Below are 18,294 nucleotides of genomic sequence, written 5' to 3'. Positions count from 1 at the left end.
GCGTTGCTGAGGCCAAACGGCATTACCAGGTACTCATAATGCCCGTCCCTAGTATTGAAGGCCGTCTTCCATTCGTCCCCTTGTCGGATACGTATCAAGTTATAAGCTCCCCTTAAATCAAGCTTAGTGAAGACTCAAGCTCCGCGAACTCTATCGAAAAGCTCCGTGATGAACGGCAGAGGATACTTATTCTTAATGGTGACTTCATTTAGACCACGATAATCGATACATGGCCTCAGGCCTCCATCTTTTTTCTTCACAAAGAAGAAGCCTGCTCCCGCTGGGGAAGTAGAGGGGCGGATGAATCCCTTCTGCAGATTAGACTTGATATATTCTGACATGGCTTGAGTCTCAGGTACTGACAAAGGATAGGTACGACCTCGAGGTGGCATTTTCCCCGGAATGAGCTCAATAGGACAGTCCCAGGGTCTATGCGGTGGTAACTTATCGGCCGCCTGTTCCGAGAAGACATCTGTAAACTCCCGATAAGCCTCTGGAATAAGCTCTACGTCCGACTTGGACGATGCACGAAGCGGGTAGACAGGAGTAAGACAATTCGAGTGACAGAATGGACTCCAAGAAATTATCTGTGTCGACCTCCAGTCGACGTGAGGGTTGTGAAGCTTGAGCCAGGGAAGACCAAGGACGAGATCGTGAGACATCTCCTGAATCACAAGGAACTCCAGATGTTCTTGGTGCAAAGCTCCCACTTGCAGCTTGATTGGCATAGTACGACTTGTAATCAGAGCATTAGGAATTTGGGTACCATTAATAGCAGTTATCGTAATAGGTCGTTCTACCGACTGTAGCTTCAAACCCAGATTCTGGGCGCAGGAAAGGGAAATAAAATTCCCCGCAGCTCCTGAGTCCAACAGTGCCTTAACGGTTTTGACTTCAGACTCAGAAAACAGAGATACAGAAAGTAGACAGTCCACTGCCGGAGAAGATTGAGAAACAACCCCTAGCTTGACTTCTCCAGAACAAGCTAGGACTGCCCGTTTCCCGGACGAGACTTGCAAGACTTGAGGAAATGATCCGCGGCTCCACAGTAGAGGCAAAGTCTACCCTCACGCCGACGCTGACGCTCTTCTGGGGACAGCCGAGACCGATTAATCTGCATGGGTTCGTCTAGACTGGAATTAACTGTCTGCTTAGAAGGAAGAGATCGGAGTCTCAACCGGTCTGACCGACTACGTTCACCACCTCGTTCCTGCATACGAAGATCCACCTTTACACAGAGTGAGATCAACTGTTCCAAGGAATCTGGCAGATCTCTAGTAATCAATTCGTCTTTTAAAGGATCCGAGAGCCCGTTCCAAAAAGCAGCCCGAAGGGCATCATTATTCCAGCTCAGTTCAGAAGCTATAGTTTGAAAGTGAATTACATACTGTCCCACTGTACGAGAGCCTTGTCGAACTCGGAGCAAGTCAGCTGAGGCAGCAGTCGTCCTGCCAGGCTCATCAAAGATCCTTCGGAATGATGCCAAGAAGTTGGTATAACTAGAAACTAACGGATCTGATCGCTCCCACAACGGTGACACCCACTCCAACGCTGAACCCTCAAGCAAAGAGATAATGTATGCCACTTTAGACCGATCAGTAGGGAAGTTGTGTGAGAGGAGTTCGAAATGTACCTCACACTGATTGAGGAATCCACAGCAATTTTTCGGATTCCCGTTATAACGAAGAGGAGTGGGAAGCTGAGGGCGTGACCTGGTTCCAGACAAGGAGGAAACATTGCCAGAGACAACCACTGGAGCGGATACTGGAACTGGAGCTGGAACCACCGAAGCAAGCGAAGTCTGGATTTGATCCAGACGGCCAGATAACTCCTGGAGATAATGCATCACCTGATTCTGTGCTGCTTCCTGACTCTGTACTCGGGAAACCAGGTCCTGCATGGTGCTTGCCTCTGGGTTCCGATTCCCCGGGTCCATGTGGCCTGAGTATACTGTCACTGGCATAGACTGAGGGTGTTGTGAACTCGGGGATTCTTCCGATGGTTGGGAAGAGGAACCACAACTGAGCTGGAAAAGGGGAGGCCTATTATAGGATTTCCTCATACAGGACGCTGACAGTGGAGTTTGATGAAATATTAAAGAGCTTTATTGCAGAGGAAAACAACTTAAAGTCAAATGCCAAAAAGGAATAAATGAGGGAAATGTCCAGACCCACTGAAGGGTTTTGTGAGCAGTATTAGAGATGCTGGTAATTGAAGAAACTGTGGGTGATGTTTAAAAGTCACTGATAACTTGTGGAACTTATAAATGATGATTAATAGCACAGATGGTTGAAGAACTTGTGAGCGGTTACAGAGACGCTGATGATGTGAAGAACTGAAGTGCAAGGGTTTAAGACGCTGTTTGATTTGTAGAACTTGTGAACGGTGACTTAGACGCTGGTGATGTGTGGAACTGAAGTGCAGGGGTTTTAGACGCTGTTGATTTGTAGAACTTGAGAACGGAGACTGAGACGCTGGTGATGTGAGGAACTGAAGTGCAGGGGTTTTTGACGCTGTTGATTTGTAGAACTTGAGAACGGAGACTGAGACGCTGGTGATGTGAGGAACTGAAGTGCAGGGGTTTTAGACGCTGTTGATTTGTAGAACTTGAGAACGGTGATTTAGGCCCGCAGCCACGCTGATTCCTAGGAGCACTGGTGACTGGAACGCAGAGAGATATACCGGCCGCTGAATACACTGGAACCGGTGCAGCGAACTGGCTGCTGGAATGCCGGAGACACTGGAGTACAACTGCAGAGATCCTTGCCGGGAACAAGAGCGCTGGCATCTACGTCAGGGAAAGACGATACTCAGGCACTGAAGCTCTGTCCCGCGTCTGACTTTGAATCTCCCGCCAGCGCTGGATTGGCGGAGCAGTCTGATGACGTCACCTGCCCCCCGTCCACGTGATGCCGGGTGTCATGGCGGCGCCCATGCCCCGGAGAACCGCCGGGAGCCGCGCCAGCCAGACGCCGGAGCCCGTGGCCCACCGAAGGCAAAGGCTGCAACACCGACCAGCAGACACGCAGGGGTAAGCGTGGCGAACGCCGCCTCTGATGTGTGACACCAGTAGGTATTTAAAATCCTCTTTTTGCAGCTTTTCCGCCAAATCTGTTCTTTAAAACAGGCCTGCCGGTGTCTCAAGACAGAACAGTGGTCTTGCGAAAGGCGAACCCCTCCTATCTGAAGTTTTGCTGCCAGTACCGATACAACAGAGTGGTTGAGGGTTCTACTCCAACCTACTGAAAGCAGACTGATTGGTCAGGCCAATTCTAAACCTGAAATCCTTAAACCAATATTTGGAGTTTTATCGATTCAATCAGTGATTGTGAACTCGGAACCAACGGAGTATTTAATCTCCATGGACATCAATGATACGTGTCTCCACACCCTGCTCTGGGAACTGCATCAGGCATTCCTACTGTTTGCAATTTTGCAGGAACATTATCATTTTCGGCCACCGTCGTTTGGATATCATCGGCACCATATGTCGTCTAAGTATGGAACTATGCTGACACCTCTGGGTTTCACCATAGTTCCGTACTTGGCGCCTTGATCAATATTTCTGCTATCTGAATCCTTGCTGTAGGAGCATAGCTTACTGACGTATCAGACTCTGATCCAACACGGATTGATAATCAGTTTAAAAAAATCAATCTTATTCCATCTCAAAGACTTAGATTTCTGGGATTGATACTGGATTTGAAGACTCAGGGTGCGTTTCTACCAATGAAGAAGGCACATGACATTCGTCAGATGGTCTCAAACCAAAGAAGTTATCATTACACCTTTGTATTTGTTTGTTGGGGAAGATGGTTGAGGCTTTCGAGGCACTGCAACTGGGATGCTTCCATACCAGACCATTTCAACTAGACCTGCTGTCTCAGTGTTCAGGCTGTCAACTGCACCTACATCGGACGGTACAGTTGTCGCCTCAGGCCAGGTTGTCTCTCAGCTGGTGGCTTCAGATCAACAATTTGACAACGGGTTGAATAACCTTGACAACAGATGTGGGCCTCAGTAGATGGGGCACGGTCATACTAAACTTCCTTGGAAGGTTGTTAACTCAGGAAGCAGGTTTCCCATAAACGTACTGGAACTCAGAGTGATTTACAACTCATTAATGGAAGCTGCTCATCTTCGTTTGTGACCAATAAGAGTACAGTCAGACAACATGACAGCAGTCGCCTATATCAACAGACAGGGCGGTACTTGAAGTCGCATGACTATGAGGGAAGTCACTCGGATTTTAATGGTGGCCGAAAGACAACAGGTGATCCTCTCTGCAGTGTTCATCCCAGGGGTGGACAACTGGGAGGCAGACTATCTTCTCCACCAGGACATTCACCCCGGAGAATGGGCATTACATCCAGAGGTGTTCCAAGCCCTGTTTCAACGGTGAGGATGTCCTCAGTTTCTTCAGGGTGCGCTTACATTACAACCACCTTTTGTCCCACCTACAGCTCCATGGGATCTTAATCTGATGCTCACTTTTCTTCAGTCTTCTACGTTTGAACCATTAGAAGAAGTGGAGCTAAAATATCTTAATGGAAGACCGTTCTCCTTTTAGCACTGACTTCGGCTCACCCTGTTTCGGAATTGGGAGCACTTTCGTGGAAACCTCATTTTTCACTGGGCCATAGCTGAACTCAGGACACAGGCTTCTTTCCTTCTGACGGTAGTGTCGGCGTTTCACATTAATCAACCAATTGTGGTTCCTTCCTTCAAAAGAGATTCTGGACAACTCTCTACCCTGGATGTAGTCAGGGCTTTGTGACTTTACGTTTCTAGAATGGCATCCTTGCACAGTTCGGATTCATTGTTTGTGCTATATGACGCAGTTCAAAGGGGGTTGGCAAGCCTTAAAGCAGACCTTAGCCAGATGGATTCACTATCTGTCAGGCATATGTCGGTAACACCAGACAACCACCTTCTTCCATATTAGCACACTCCACCAGATCGGTGGGTGTGTCCTGGGTGCATGTCGTGGTGTCTCCACAACACAGCTTTGCCGTGCTGCTATTTGGTCCTCGGTTAACACGTTCATTAAGTTTTACACTTTTGCAGGTTCTGCCTACAGGTCTGGTCAACTTGTCTTGCAGGTTCCTCAGAGCTCTCTCACCCGGTGGGAAAACTTTGGGTTGTCCCAAGTGTAATCATTCAAGTATCCCCTAGTGGATGAAAGAAAAATTGGGATTTTGGTACTACCTATAAAACCTTTTTCTTTGATTCCACTGGGGACACTGGACGCCCTCCTCTGCATTGTTTCACCTGCCAGGTTGTATATAGTTTTTGGTTTTGATTGTTAGGTGTGATTCTTCACCTGCCGGGTTGTATATAGTTTTTGGTTTTGATTGTTAGGTGTGATTCTTCTATCTTATCCTCCTGTTCTCTATTGCCTCTTGGTCTACATTTTCCTAACTGGCGGGGAGGAGCTTCACTCTTCTAAATTATCATAAGTGCCAGCTCCCACTAACCACACTTCTATGACCCTGTGTAATAATTCCAGTTTCTCATGTGGAATCAGACAAAAGGATATACCAGTAGGTACCAAATCCCGTTTTCTGTGTTTTTACCTTTAGTACTATAAATCTGGTGATTTATAAACCTCTGGAAGAAAACGCTAAAAACAAATGATGGTTTCACAAACATTTGCAAGTCTAATTCCCATTTTGTTGAATTGGAGACTTAAACAAAACAATATTCACCCATTGTCATGAGTGTTGTCTTTGGGGGTGATTCAGACCTGATCACTGGGCTGCTAACTTTGCTGTCCTGCGATCAGATAGTCGCCTCCCCCAGGGGGGGTGTAAATTCGCCGTGCAAGTGTGCAGTCGCATGTGTACGCCAAGCTGCAAAAATACAATGTGTGCAGTCTCTGTGCATCCCAGGACTTACTCCTTCAGTGCGATGAGAACAGGCTGTTCGGGGCCAGAGCTGACGTCAGACACCCTCCCTGAATACACTTGGGAACGCCTGTATTTTTCCAGACACTCCCAATAAATGCTCAGTTACCACCCACAAACGGCCTTTTCCTTTCAATCACTTTGTGAACCCCTGTGCGATCCGATTTTTCGTACCATCGTGTCGCTGACCGGTGATGCCTGTTGTTGTCCGACGCATGTGCGCATTGCGGTGAATGCGCAGTTATGACCTGATTGCCCGCTGTATGAAAACACACACCAGCGATCAGGTCTGAATCAATTTGTCATGTGCAAAACTTTAAAAGGTTACTGCAGATTATTGCAGTCTGTCTATTTAAATGGACTTGTTTGACAAAGATTGTGGCTGTATTGATCAATTGCTCATTCGGGCAGCTTAACACCTGGTGGAAAATTAAAATACAACAGTTGATAAGTTAATCATAAATGCTTTATTAACTGTAATAAGCATGTTTTTGCAATTGTATTCTAAATAGTAGCAAGCCACATTTCACATTTAGGGGAATATTCAAATGTTTGAAAAGTCAGTTGGATGTCTGTTTTGTACTATCTAATAGACAGGAAAAAACAGACACCCAACTGACTTTTCAAACATTTGAATTCCCCCCTTAGTTTGCATATTTAACTGCGGAAAATAATGAGGGTGTTTTATATTTAAGAAGAATAGCACCCAAATGTAGTAACAGGTTGAGTTCAGTATTAACATAATTCCTAAATTTCTCTTACGTCCTAGAGGATGCTGGGGACTCCGTAAGGACCATGGGGAATAGACGGGCTCCGCAGGAGACATGGGCACTAAAAAGAACTTTAGATATGGGTGTGCACTGGCTCCTCCCTCTATGCCCCTCCTCCAGACCTCAGTTTGATACTGTGCCCAGAGGAGACTGGGTGCATTACAGGGAGCTCTCCTGAGTTTCCTGAAAGAAAGTAATTTTGTTAGGTTTTTTATTTTCAGGGAGCCTGCTGGCAACAGACTCCCTGCATCGAGGGACTGAGGGGAGAGAAGCAGACCTACTTAAGTGATAGGCTCTGCTTCTTAGGCTACTGGACACCATTAGCTCCAGAGGGAGTCGGAACGCAGGTCTCTCCTAGCTGTTCATCCCGGAGCCGCACCCCCGTCCTCCTCACAGAGCCGGAAGATAGAAGCCGGGTGAGTATGAGAAGAAAGAAGACTTCAGATGCGGCAGAAGACTTCGGATCTTCACTGAGGTAACGCGCAGCGGTAACGCTGCGCGCCATTGCTCCCGCACAACACACACATGGCAGGCACTGTAAGTGTGCAGGGCGCAGGGGGGGCGCCCTGGGCAGCAATTAAACCTCTGGCTGGCAAAATCAGGGCATATATGGGCTCTACGAGATCCCCCGCCAGTTTTTTTAAATAGATCGAGCAGAACCGAAGCCCGCCGCTGAGGGGGCGGAGCTTGATCCTCAGCACTCACCAGCGCCATTTTCTCCACAGCACACCGCTGAGAAGCTGGCTGCCCGGACTCTCCCCTGCTGAACACGGTGACAGAGGGTTTGAAAGAGGGGGGGGGGGCACATAATTTGGCGCAGTGTTTTATAAATATATATATATATATATATATACACTAAAAGCGCTATCTGGGTAATTTTTCTTTTTTCCCTGGGTCATTAGCGCTGGGTGTGTGCTGGCATACTCTCTCTCTGTCTCTCCAAAGGGCCTTGTGGGGGAACTGTCTCCAGATAGAGAATTCCCTGAGTGTGTGGTGTGTCGGTACGCGTGTGTCGGCATGTCTGAAGCGGAAGGCTCTTCTAGGGAGGAGGTGGAGCAAATGAGTGTGGTGTCTCCGTCGGCAACGCCGACACCTGACTGGTTGGATATGTGGAATGTTTTAAATGCAAATGTGAATTTATTGCACAAAAGGTTGGACAAAGCTGAGCCTTTCACTATGTCGCAGGGACCTTCTGGGTCTCAAAAGCGCCCACTATCCCAAATAGTAGACACTGATACCGACACGGATTCTGACTCCAGTATCGACTACGATGATGCAAAGTTGCAGCCAATATTGGCTAAAAGTATTCATTATATGATCATTGCAATAAAAGAGGTGTTGCATATCACAGATGACCCCTCTGTCCCTGACACGAGGGTGCGCATGTATACGGAAAAGAAACCTGAGGTAACCTTTCCCCCTTCTCACGAGCTGAACGAATTATTTGAAAAGGCTTGGGAATCTCCAGACAAAAAGCTGCAGATTCCCAAAAGGATTCTTATGGCGTATCCGTTCCCGACTAAGGACAGGATACGGTGGGAATCCTCCCCGAGGGTGGATAAAGCGTTGACTCGCTTATCCAAAAAGGTAGCGCTGCCATCTCAAGATACGGCAACCCTCAAGGATCCTGCTGATCGCAGGCAGGAGACTACCTTGAAGTCTATTTACACACATACTGGTACCTTACTCAGACCGGCGATAGCGTCGGCTTGGGTTTGTAGCGCTGTAGCAGCGTGGACAGATACCTTATCTGCTGATATAGATACGCTGGATAAGGAAACCATTTTATTGACCCTGGGTCATATTAAAGATGCTGTCCTTTATATGAGAGATGCTTAGAGAGACATTGGCCTACTGGGTTCCAGAGCCAACGCTATGGCGATTTCGGCTAGACGAGCCCTATGGACCCGACAATGGACGGGCGATGCCGACTCGAAGAGGCATATGGAAGTTTTACCTTACAAGGGTGAGGAATTGTTTGGGGAAGGTCTCACAGACCTTGTTTCCACGGCTACGGCAGGTAAATCAACTTTTTTGTCTTATGTTTCCTCACAGCCTAAGAAAACTCCACATTATCAGATGCAGTCCTTTCGGTCGCATAAACCCAAGAGAGTGCGGGGATCTTCCTTTCTTGCCAGAGGTAAGGGCAAGGGGAAAAAGCTGCCAACCACAGCTAGTTCCCAGGAGCAGAAGTCCTCCCCGGCCTCTACAAAATCCACCGCATGACGCTGGGGCTCCGCTGAGGGAGTCCGCCCCAGTGGGGGCACGTCTTCGACTTTTCAGCCACGTCTGGGTTCACTCACAGGTGGATCCCTGGGCAATAGAAATTGTTTCCCAGGATTACAAGCTGGAATTCGAAGAGGTGCCTCCTCGACGGTTTTTCAAATCGGCCCTACCGGCTTCTCCCGCAGAGAGGGAGCTAGTGTTCAATGCAATTCAAAACTTGTGTCTTCAGCAAGTGGTGGTCAAAGTCCCCCTGCTGCAGCAGGGGATGGGGTATTACTCAACCCTGTTTGTAGTCCCGAAAACGGATGGTTCGGTCAGGCCCATTTTGAATTTAAAATCCTTAAACCTATACTTAAAAAGGTTCAAGTTCAAGATGGATTCGCTCAGAGCGGTCATAGCCAGCCTAGAAGGGGGGGATTATATGGTGTCCCTGGACATAAAGGATGCATACCTTCATGTCCCCATATATCCGCCTCATTAGGCGTTCCTGAGGTTTGCTGTACAGGATTGTCATTACCAATTTCAGACGTTGCCGTTTGGGCTTTCCACGGCCCCGAGAATTTTCACAAAGGTAACGGCGGAAATGATGGTGCTCCTGCACAGGCAGGGTGTCACAATTATCCTGTACTTGGACGATCTCCTAATAAAAGCGAGATCGAGAGAACAGTTACTGAACAGCGTATCACTCTCCCTGAGGGTGTTGCAACAGCACGGCTGGATTCTCAATATCCCAAAGTCACAGTTGGTTCCCACGACTCGTTTGCCTTTCTTAGGCATGGTTCTGGATACAGACCAGAAAAGAGTTTATCTTCCGACGGAAAAGGCCCAAGAACTCGTGTCTTTGGTCAAGGACCTATTGAAGCCAAAAAGGGTGTCGGGGCATCACTGCACTCAAGTTCTGGGAAAGATGGTGGCGACTTACGAGGCCATTCCATTCGGCAGGTTCCATGCGAGAACTTTTCAATGGGACCTTCTGGACAAGTGGTCCGGGTCTCATCTACAGATTCATCAGATGATCACCCTGTCCCCCAAGGCCAGGGTATCTCTCCTGTGGTGGCTGCAGAGTGCTCACCTTCTGGAGGGTCGCAGGTTCGGCATTCAGGACTGGGTTCTGGTAACCACGGACGCGAGCCTCCGAGGTTGGGGAGCAGTCACACAGGGGAGAAACTTCCAGGGTCTCTGGTCAAGCCAGGAGGCTTGTCTTCACATCAACGTACTGGAGTTGAGGGCCATATACAACGGCCTTCGTCAAGCGGAGTCTTTCCTTCGCGACCTACTGATTCTGATTCAGTCAGACAACATCACCGCAGTGGCTCATGTAAACCGCCAAGGCGGAACAAAGAGCAGAGTGGCAATGGCAGAAGCCACCAGGATTCTTCGCTGGGCGGAAAATCATGTAAGCGCTCTGACAGCAGTCTTCATTCCGGGAGTGGACAACTGGGAAGCAGACTTCCTCAGCAGACACGATCTACATCCAGGAGAGTGGGGACTTCATCAGGAAGTCTTCGCAGAGATTGCAAGTCAGTGGGGACTGCCTCAGATAGACATGATGGCGTCACGCCTCAACAAAAAGCTACCGAGGTATTGCGCCAGGTCAAGGGACCCTCAGGCGGTAGCAGTAGACGCCCTGGTGACGCCGTGGGTGTTTAAGTCGGTCTAGGTGTTTCCTCCTCTTCCTCTCATCTCCAAGATATTGAGAATCATAAGACGAAGAGGAGTACAGACAATTCTCATTGTTCCAGATTGGCCTCGAAGGGCCTGGTATCCGGATCTGCAGAAAATGCTCACAGAAGATCCGTGGCCTCTTCCTCTCATAGTGGACCTGTTAAAACAGGGGCCCTGTCTGTTCCAAGACTTACCGCGGCTGCGTTTGATGGCATGGCGGTTGAACGCCGGATCCTAGCGGAAAAGGGCATTCCGGATGAGGTCATTCCTACTCTGATAAAGCAAAACATTATCACCGTATTTGGAGGAAGTATGTCTCTTGGTGTGAGTCCAGGAATGCTCCTCCGGAGGAATTCCATCTGGGCCGTTTCCTTCACTTCCTACAGACTGGAGTGAATTTGGGCCTAAAATTAGGCTCCATTTAAGGTTCAGATTTCGGCCCTATCCATTTTCTTTCAGAAGGAATTGGCTTCTCTTCCGAAACTACAGACTTTTGTGAAGGGAGTGCTGCATATCCAGCCTACTTTTGTGCCTCCAGTGGTGCCCTGGGACCTTAACGTGGTGTTACGTTTCCTTAAGTCTCACTGGTTTGAACCTCTTAAAATGGTAGAATTTAAGTATCTCACTTGGAAAGTGGTCATGTTGTTGGCCTTGGCATCGGCAAGGCGAGTGTCGGTGTTCGCGGCTTTATCTCACAAAAGCCTCTCTCTGGTTTTCCATGTGGATAGAGCAAAGTTGCGGACTCGTCCTCAATTTTTGCCCAAGGTGGTTTCATCTTTTCATATGAACCAACCTATTGTGGTGCCTGTGGCTACGCGGGACTTGGAGGATTCTGAGTCCCTTGATGTGGTCAGGGCATTGAAAATTTATGTAGCCAGAACGGCTAGGGTGAGGAAAACAGAGGCTCTGTTTGTCCTGTATGCAGCCAACAAGGTTGGCGCTCCTGCTTCTAAGCAGACTATTGCTCGCTGGATCTGTAACACGATTCAGCAGGCTCATTCTACGGCTGGATTGCCGGTACCAAATTTGGTAAAGGCCCATTCCACTAGGAAGGTGGGCTCTTCTTGGGCGGCTGCTCGAGGGGTCTCGGCATTACAGCTTTGCCGAGCAGCGACTTGGTCAGGTTCAAACACCTTTGCAAAGTTCTACAAGTTTGATACCCTGGCTGATGAGGACCTCATGTTTGCTCAATCGGTGCTGCAGAGTCATCCGCACTCTCCCGCCCGTTTTGGAGCTTTGGTATAATCCCCATGGTCCTTACGGAGTCCCCAGCATCCTCTAGGACGTAAGAGAAAATAAGATTTTAAATCTACCGGTAAATCTTTTTCTCCTAGTCCGTAGAGGATGCTGGGCGCCCGTCCCAGTGCGGACTACATTCTGCAAGACTTGTATATAGTTATTGCTTACATAAGGGTTATGTTACAGTTTTGATCAGTCTCGGGCTGATGCTGTTTTGTTTCATACTGTTAACTGGTTCGTATATCAAGGTTATACGGTGTGGATGGTGTGGGCTGGTATGAATCTTGCCCTTAGATTAACAAAAATCTTTCCTCGTACTGTCCGTCTCCTCTGGGCACAGTTTCTCTAACTGAGGTCTGGAGGATGGGCATAGAGGGAGGAGCCAGTGCACACCCATATCTAAAGTTCTTTTTAGTGCCTATGTCTCCTGCGGAGCCCGTCTATTCCCCATGGTCCTTACGGAGTCCCCAGCATCCTCTACGGACTAGGAGAAAAAGATTTACAGGTAGGTTTAAAATCTTATTTTCACTGATGCACAGTTCTCTAGATCTGTTGACTTCTCTCCCTCCAGCATAGCCAAGCCTCTATTCTATGTACTTGTACTGCTAGTCTAATTTCTCCAGCCAGCAGTTTTGTAGATGCCCACATCTGTGCGCTTCCAACGGGCATGATTTCATTAAAACGTGACTTTAAAGTTAAAATCCACACAATACTGTGTTTTATATTTTGTGTGAAGTCTTTCTGTTAACACAACATTGGCACATTACGGGGGGAATTCAGTTGCCCACTTCAAGTTAACAGGAGTGAAAAAGGGAGGTAGCCTTGGGCTTTAACGCACGTGACTATTCAATTACACTCCCTTTTTCAACTGAGACCCTGTTTAACACCCTTACATTAACGTGTTAACGGGCATTAAAACAGTATGTGAAAGTTCACTGATTCGTGCATTAACAGGGTCGTGGCATCCGTTAACCCCACTTGCTTTTAGGGATTTTTTTTCTTGTCTTTTCTGACACGTAAGAAAAAATCCCTGAAAAATTCTACCAGTGGGAGTTAATTGAATAGCCCTGGGGGATCAATTAGCCCTCTGTAAATTGGTAAATTACCGCAGCTAATTGAATTCCCTACCAAGTCTATCATTAGGATGACAAGTATTTTTAATTTCTGGATATTTTTTATAACCTGACATGTATCAACATAACATGGCTTCCTGAGAAAAAGGTGACCTCCAGGGGATTGGCGATGCTTTTTGCTCCAGCTGAGTTACTGTTCTCCCAACAGGAATAATATCCTCTCCCAATTAACCAGATTAGGCAGGAATCTTTGATGTATATGACTGCTACATGCCACTAATCTAGACACATTATTTATTCCAAAAGTTAACAGATGACGAATTTTGGTTTCATCATTGTTCAAAAAAAAAATTTTTTTTCTAATTCCATTGGAGCATTCTGACTAAAACTGAATTTTGCATAGTTAATCATAATAAACTCCTGCTTTTACCTTTTATCATACTCTTAATACATGCTTGGCATATCACTGAATATACGGATAGTTCAGTTTATTTTATTTTCTTCTGGCTACACTTAAGTCATTGTTAACCTCATAATATACTGTATGTGTTTACATTTTGTTATATTTTTTTAAATTAGTTTAGTAATTGTATGAAGTTCTGCGCCATACTAGATTAATTGTTAACCTAAAGATATGTTCGGGCTGTACTAATATATCGTTGCCATCAAGCTAATGCAGAGCTCATGCATCTTTCATTACAGGAGATTACTCTTCAGCAAGTCATGTCGCACATAGCCTCTGTGAAAAAGGACATGATCATTCTAGAGAAAAGTGAATTTTCTGCTCTCAGAACACAAAATGAGGTACTTGAAATAGACCAAGTGAATACCATTATTAAGGCCTTATAGCAGGGCTCAGAAAATATCAATTGCCATGGCAACTAAACTTTTAGTCATGGCGACTTGAGATTTCAGAATAAGCAGGTACATTTAAAAGTAATGTAAAAAAACAAATAAATCAGTGACAAAGTGCTCCAGCAGGGTGGTTGGTAGAATTGGCAGGATTTTGCAGTCAGTGTACATGTCACATGAGGAAGAATGTGTAGCCACCACATTCAGTAAGTGTGAATCCTCCCTTCTGCCACACACAGATAAATAGGAGTGACCCAGTGGCGTGCGGTAAGGTCATTGGCTGGTGAGGCACGGCAGCCATAATGATCCGCAAAGTCCGGCGATGAACCTTACGGCGACGGTCCCTGATGCCCGCTACCACTCCCCCTAACCGCCACTGCTAATGGCCTATAAAATTGCCGCCATCAACCGCCCTGTCCCGTCCCATGCCGCTAATTCGCATCGCAGTTTGATGCCACCGCCAATGCCCACAGCCTGCCTGCTCAACAAACTTGTGAGGTGGCTAATATATTGTACATTTTTATAAAATAAAAAATAAATATTAGTGTTTGAGACTGTGGAAGGAGTGTGAGGAGGACATGAATAAAATATTGTTGTCCAGGGCTTTCATTAACTTAACAGCACCGCGGGTTCAGCGCTGTTAAGTTAATGGAAATCCTAGACAACAAAATAGCCACTGTCGGTGTCTAGTAGTGTAGTGTTTAGTTGTGTACTGTCACTGTGTATAACTAAACACTTATATGTTGCCTGATGATCACTGCTAGCCGATGCCATATCACTGCTGACTGTCACACAGCAGGGGCACCAGTAATGGTATATGTTTAATTTGCCGGCTGTCGGGATCCCAGCGATCACGATACCGACGTCGAAATCCCCGACAGCTAGCAATGCTGACAGCCGGAATCCTGGCGCTACAGGACTATTCCCACTTGTTGGTGTCCATGACACCCATAGAGTGGGAATAGAAGCTGTGGCGAGCGCAGCGCTTGCCCTGCTGTTGGCATACTGGCAGCCGGGATGCCGCTGTCGGTATCTTGACGGCCGGCATCCCGGCCACCGGTTAATCATACTGAATCCCCTGTAATGCACGTTTCTGACACAGTTGGTATCTGATCCTATACAGCATTACATTGTGTAGTATAGGATCAGATGTGTATACTTTTGTATGTGTATGTACTATAGGTTGACTTAAGTGGCCAGTGTGGAGGACAGGGCAGTGGTTGCACCAGGTGAACAGCTGAGAGTGCTCACGTTCCCCCTTCCTCTTCCCCCTTCTGCTGCTATCCACCCAAGCTAGCAGCAGCCCCTGCACCTGTCATCTGTGTCCTGCGCAGGCGAGCCCCTGGTCCACGGCCGAGTGCAGAAGCCGGTGCTGTTGCTGGAGAGCTGAAGAAGAGAAGCACATGCTGGTCGCTCACACTCCCAGAGCTCCGTGCTTCCTGTTGTGTACAGGGCTGCCGTGGATTAGCTGTGCCGCCCCTCCCTGGTGTTAGCTGACAACGGGCGCCAGTGGCAGTAGAGAGGAGGGCTCCGGGACTCGCAGCTTCCCTTACGCTCTGCTGATTCCGGGCTGACAGGGCCAGACGGCAGCTTCCCGCTCCACTGCTGCTGCTGATCCTAACAGGAAAGTAGGTGCCCACTGCCCAATCACATCTGTCTTAGCGACAGGGGCGTGCTTTCATATGGGCTGAAAGCACTCCCCTGTCAAAGAGGCACTTATACTAAGTGCCGCTTCAGCTGCTTTTTTTTAAATGGACTTTTACTGCCCAATTGTTGGCCCCGCCTCCCCGCTTCCAGCCTTTTCACATTGACAGCGGGAGGCACCGACTGCGGTGCCTCCCAAACACATTTAAAACTATTATTTTACACAGTAAAAATTATTAAAATAATATAAAGCCTAAAGCATATACTTATGACACCGCATATGTGTCATAAGTATCTTCTTTGTATTATTTTAATGATTATGCCTCCTCTTACTGCACGTCCCTGGTGTGACCTCCGGGGAACCCTCCCCCACTCTGTGCACTACAGTGTGGCATACCATTAATTGGGGACTCTATGGTGTAACATACTATAAATCTGAGTCATTACTATGTGGCATACTATGAGTTGGGGACACTATGGACATGAGATGTCATAGAAAATGGGCTGGCTCCTAATTCTTTAAGCTGACTCCTAAATTTGACAAAAAATTTGTGCCCCCCCCCCCTTAAAAAAAAAAGTGTTGTTCAGAATTTATGTAGCCATTATTTAAAGAGACACTGTCACCAGTATAAAGAAAGAACATACATTTTATTGTATTTAACACGCCATTCACTGTTGCTATTAAGGTTATGTAGGCAGTGTAGATGTGTTTTCTGATATGTTTCTTCATTGATAGACAGATGTCCTTTTGTCGTCAGGACCACAAGCCTGGATAGGATGTCATTCTGATGAATCCATGTACTTTTTCTATACAATGTTTAAGTATTTAGCAAAAATGTTAATAAGTTATTTTAAGTTTCTTGGATGTTCGTTATATTTAGCAATAATCATTTTTATACAATTATAATAATTTCAATTATGATAAGCCATAGCAACCCTTACAGTGATCTTATATAAAAAAACAACAGCTGTTTGTTTGAACAAGGAAGCAGGTTCTAGTGACAATATATTGCAGGCCTGGCCAACTTGTGGCTCTCCAGCTGTTGTGCAACTACACGTCACAGCATGCCCTGACACACTTTTTCTATTAGGGAATACTAAAATTGTGGCAGGGCATGCTGGGATGTGTAGTTTCACAACAGCTGGAGGGCCACAGGTTGGCCAGGCCTGATGTACAGTATGGCATCATAACATTAGACCAGATTTAAATTCAGTTTATATGAACTACTAAACTTGACCTGAAAAGAATGAATTAAATACGCTTAGTAGCCTACATAAAGAAGGTCTCAAACTTATCTACAGAATATTTTTCCTAGCTCCTCTAGTGAGCATTGCTTCTAAATCTTAAGTGCTCAAAATGGCTATAGGCTGTTTATAGATTGCATTTGACTATAATAATAATTTTACCAAACAGCTCCAAATTATGTTGGCAAAAGTAAACCCCTTTTCTGGTTACTTGTAAGTTCTAAGTTGAACTTATTTATTTAGTTTTATTAAAAAGAACTTATTTTTATGAAGTAGAACTTTTGGTGCCCACACACGGTGAGATCTGTGCTAGGTGCGATTTGAGCCTATACAATGGGCACTATGCGATTTGGACTAGAGATGGAGCCGCGCTCATCTAGTGTGACTCCATCGCAAACGTGTACTCTCTGCGAGACTAGGCGATCCGCTTTGCTACGGGAGTGCACAGAGACGCTCCGTTTGTAGTGAATGGGGTGTGTCACGGACGCGCGCGCGGCACGGACGCTGCGATAGGCATTCCTAGGCGGGCGTGCCCAGGCACAGACTAAGCCAAAATTAGCGTGGCACCATCTGTACATGCGATTTGAACTACACCCGATTTTGACTACACTACAATAATAAGATTTTACTTACCGGTAAATCTATTTCTCGTAGTCCGTAATGGATGCTGGGGACTCCGTAAGGACCATGGGGATAGACGGGCTCCGCAGGAGACATGGGCACTTTAAGAAAGAATTTAGATTCTGGTGTGCTCTGGCTCCTCCCTCTATGTCCCTCCTCCAGACCTCAGTTAGAGAAACCGTGCCCGGAAGAGCTGACAGTACAAGGAAAGGATTTTGGTAATCCAGGGCAAGATTCATACCAGCCACACCAATCACACCGTATAACTTGAGATAAACATACCCAGTCAACAGTATGAACAACAACAGAGCAACAGGTCCAACCCTGATGCAACCATAACATAACCCTTATTGAAGCAATAACTATATACAAGCATTGCAGAAGAAGTCCGCACTTGGGACGGGCGCCCAGCTTCCACTACGGACTACGAGAAATAGATTTACCGGTAAGTAAAATCTTATTTTCTCTAACGTCCTAGTGGATGCTGGGGACTCCGTAAGGACCATGGGGATTATACCAAAGCTCCCAAACGGGCGGGAGAGTGCGGATGACTCTGCAGCACCGATTGAGCAAACACAAGGTCCTCCTCAGCCAGGGAATCAAACTTGTAGAACTTTGCAAAAGTGTTTGAACCTGACCAAGTAGCCGCTCGGCAAAGCTGAAATGCAGAGACCCCTCGGGCAGCTGCCCAAGAAGAGCCCACCTTCCTAGTGGAATGGGCCTTAACTGATTTTGGCAGCGGCAATCCAGCCGCAGAATGAGCCTGCTGAATCGTGTTACAGATCCAGCGAGCAATAGTTTGCTTTGAAGCAGGAGCACCAAGCTTGTTGGAAGCATACAGGATAAACAAAGACTCTGTTTTCCTGACCCTAGCCGTTCTGGCTACATAAACCTTCAAAGCCCTGACCACATCAAGCAACTCGGAATCCTCCAAGTCAGTAGTAGCCACAGGCACCACAATAGGTTGGTTTATATGAAAGGATGAAACCACTTTCGGCAGAAATTGTGGACGGGTCCGGAATTCTGCTGTATCCGCATGGAAAACCAGGTAGG

The 18,294-nt window shown here is 46.9% G+C and overlaps 1 protein-coding gene across 3 annotated transcripts in view; it reads left to right on the top strand.

The window, feature by feature from the left end:
• The window catches only part of MCUR1 (mitochondrial calcium uniporter regulator 1), a 315,260-nt gene that overhangs the window by 99,670 nt on the left and 197,296 nt on the right, over positions 1-18,294 (top strand). For all 3 annotated transcript variants that reach the window (XR_010177802.1, XM_063923197.1, XM_063923198.1), the window contains exon 4: positions 13,582-13,683. Coding sequence is in view for 2 of the 3 variants with exons in the window: in XM_063923197.1 (XP_063779267.1) it covers positions 13,582-13,683 (102 nt within the window). In the remaining variant the exon portion in view is untranslated. The remainder of the gene's footprint in view (positions 1-13,581; positions 13,684-18,294) is intronic.

Source organism: Pseudophryne corroboree, chromosome 5 (genome assembly GCF_028390025.1).
Source record: "Pseudophryne corroboree isolate aPseCor3 chromosome 5, aPseCor3.hap2, whole genome shotgun sequence".
Lineage (NCBI taxonomy): Eukaryota > Metazoa > Chordata > Amphibia > Anura > Myobatrachidae > Pseudophryne > Pseudophryne corroboree.
The sequence above is the reverse complement of the archived record's forward strand: the minus strand, read 5'-3'. Positions and strand labels throughout refer to the sequence as shown.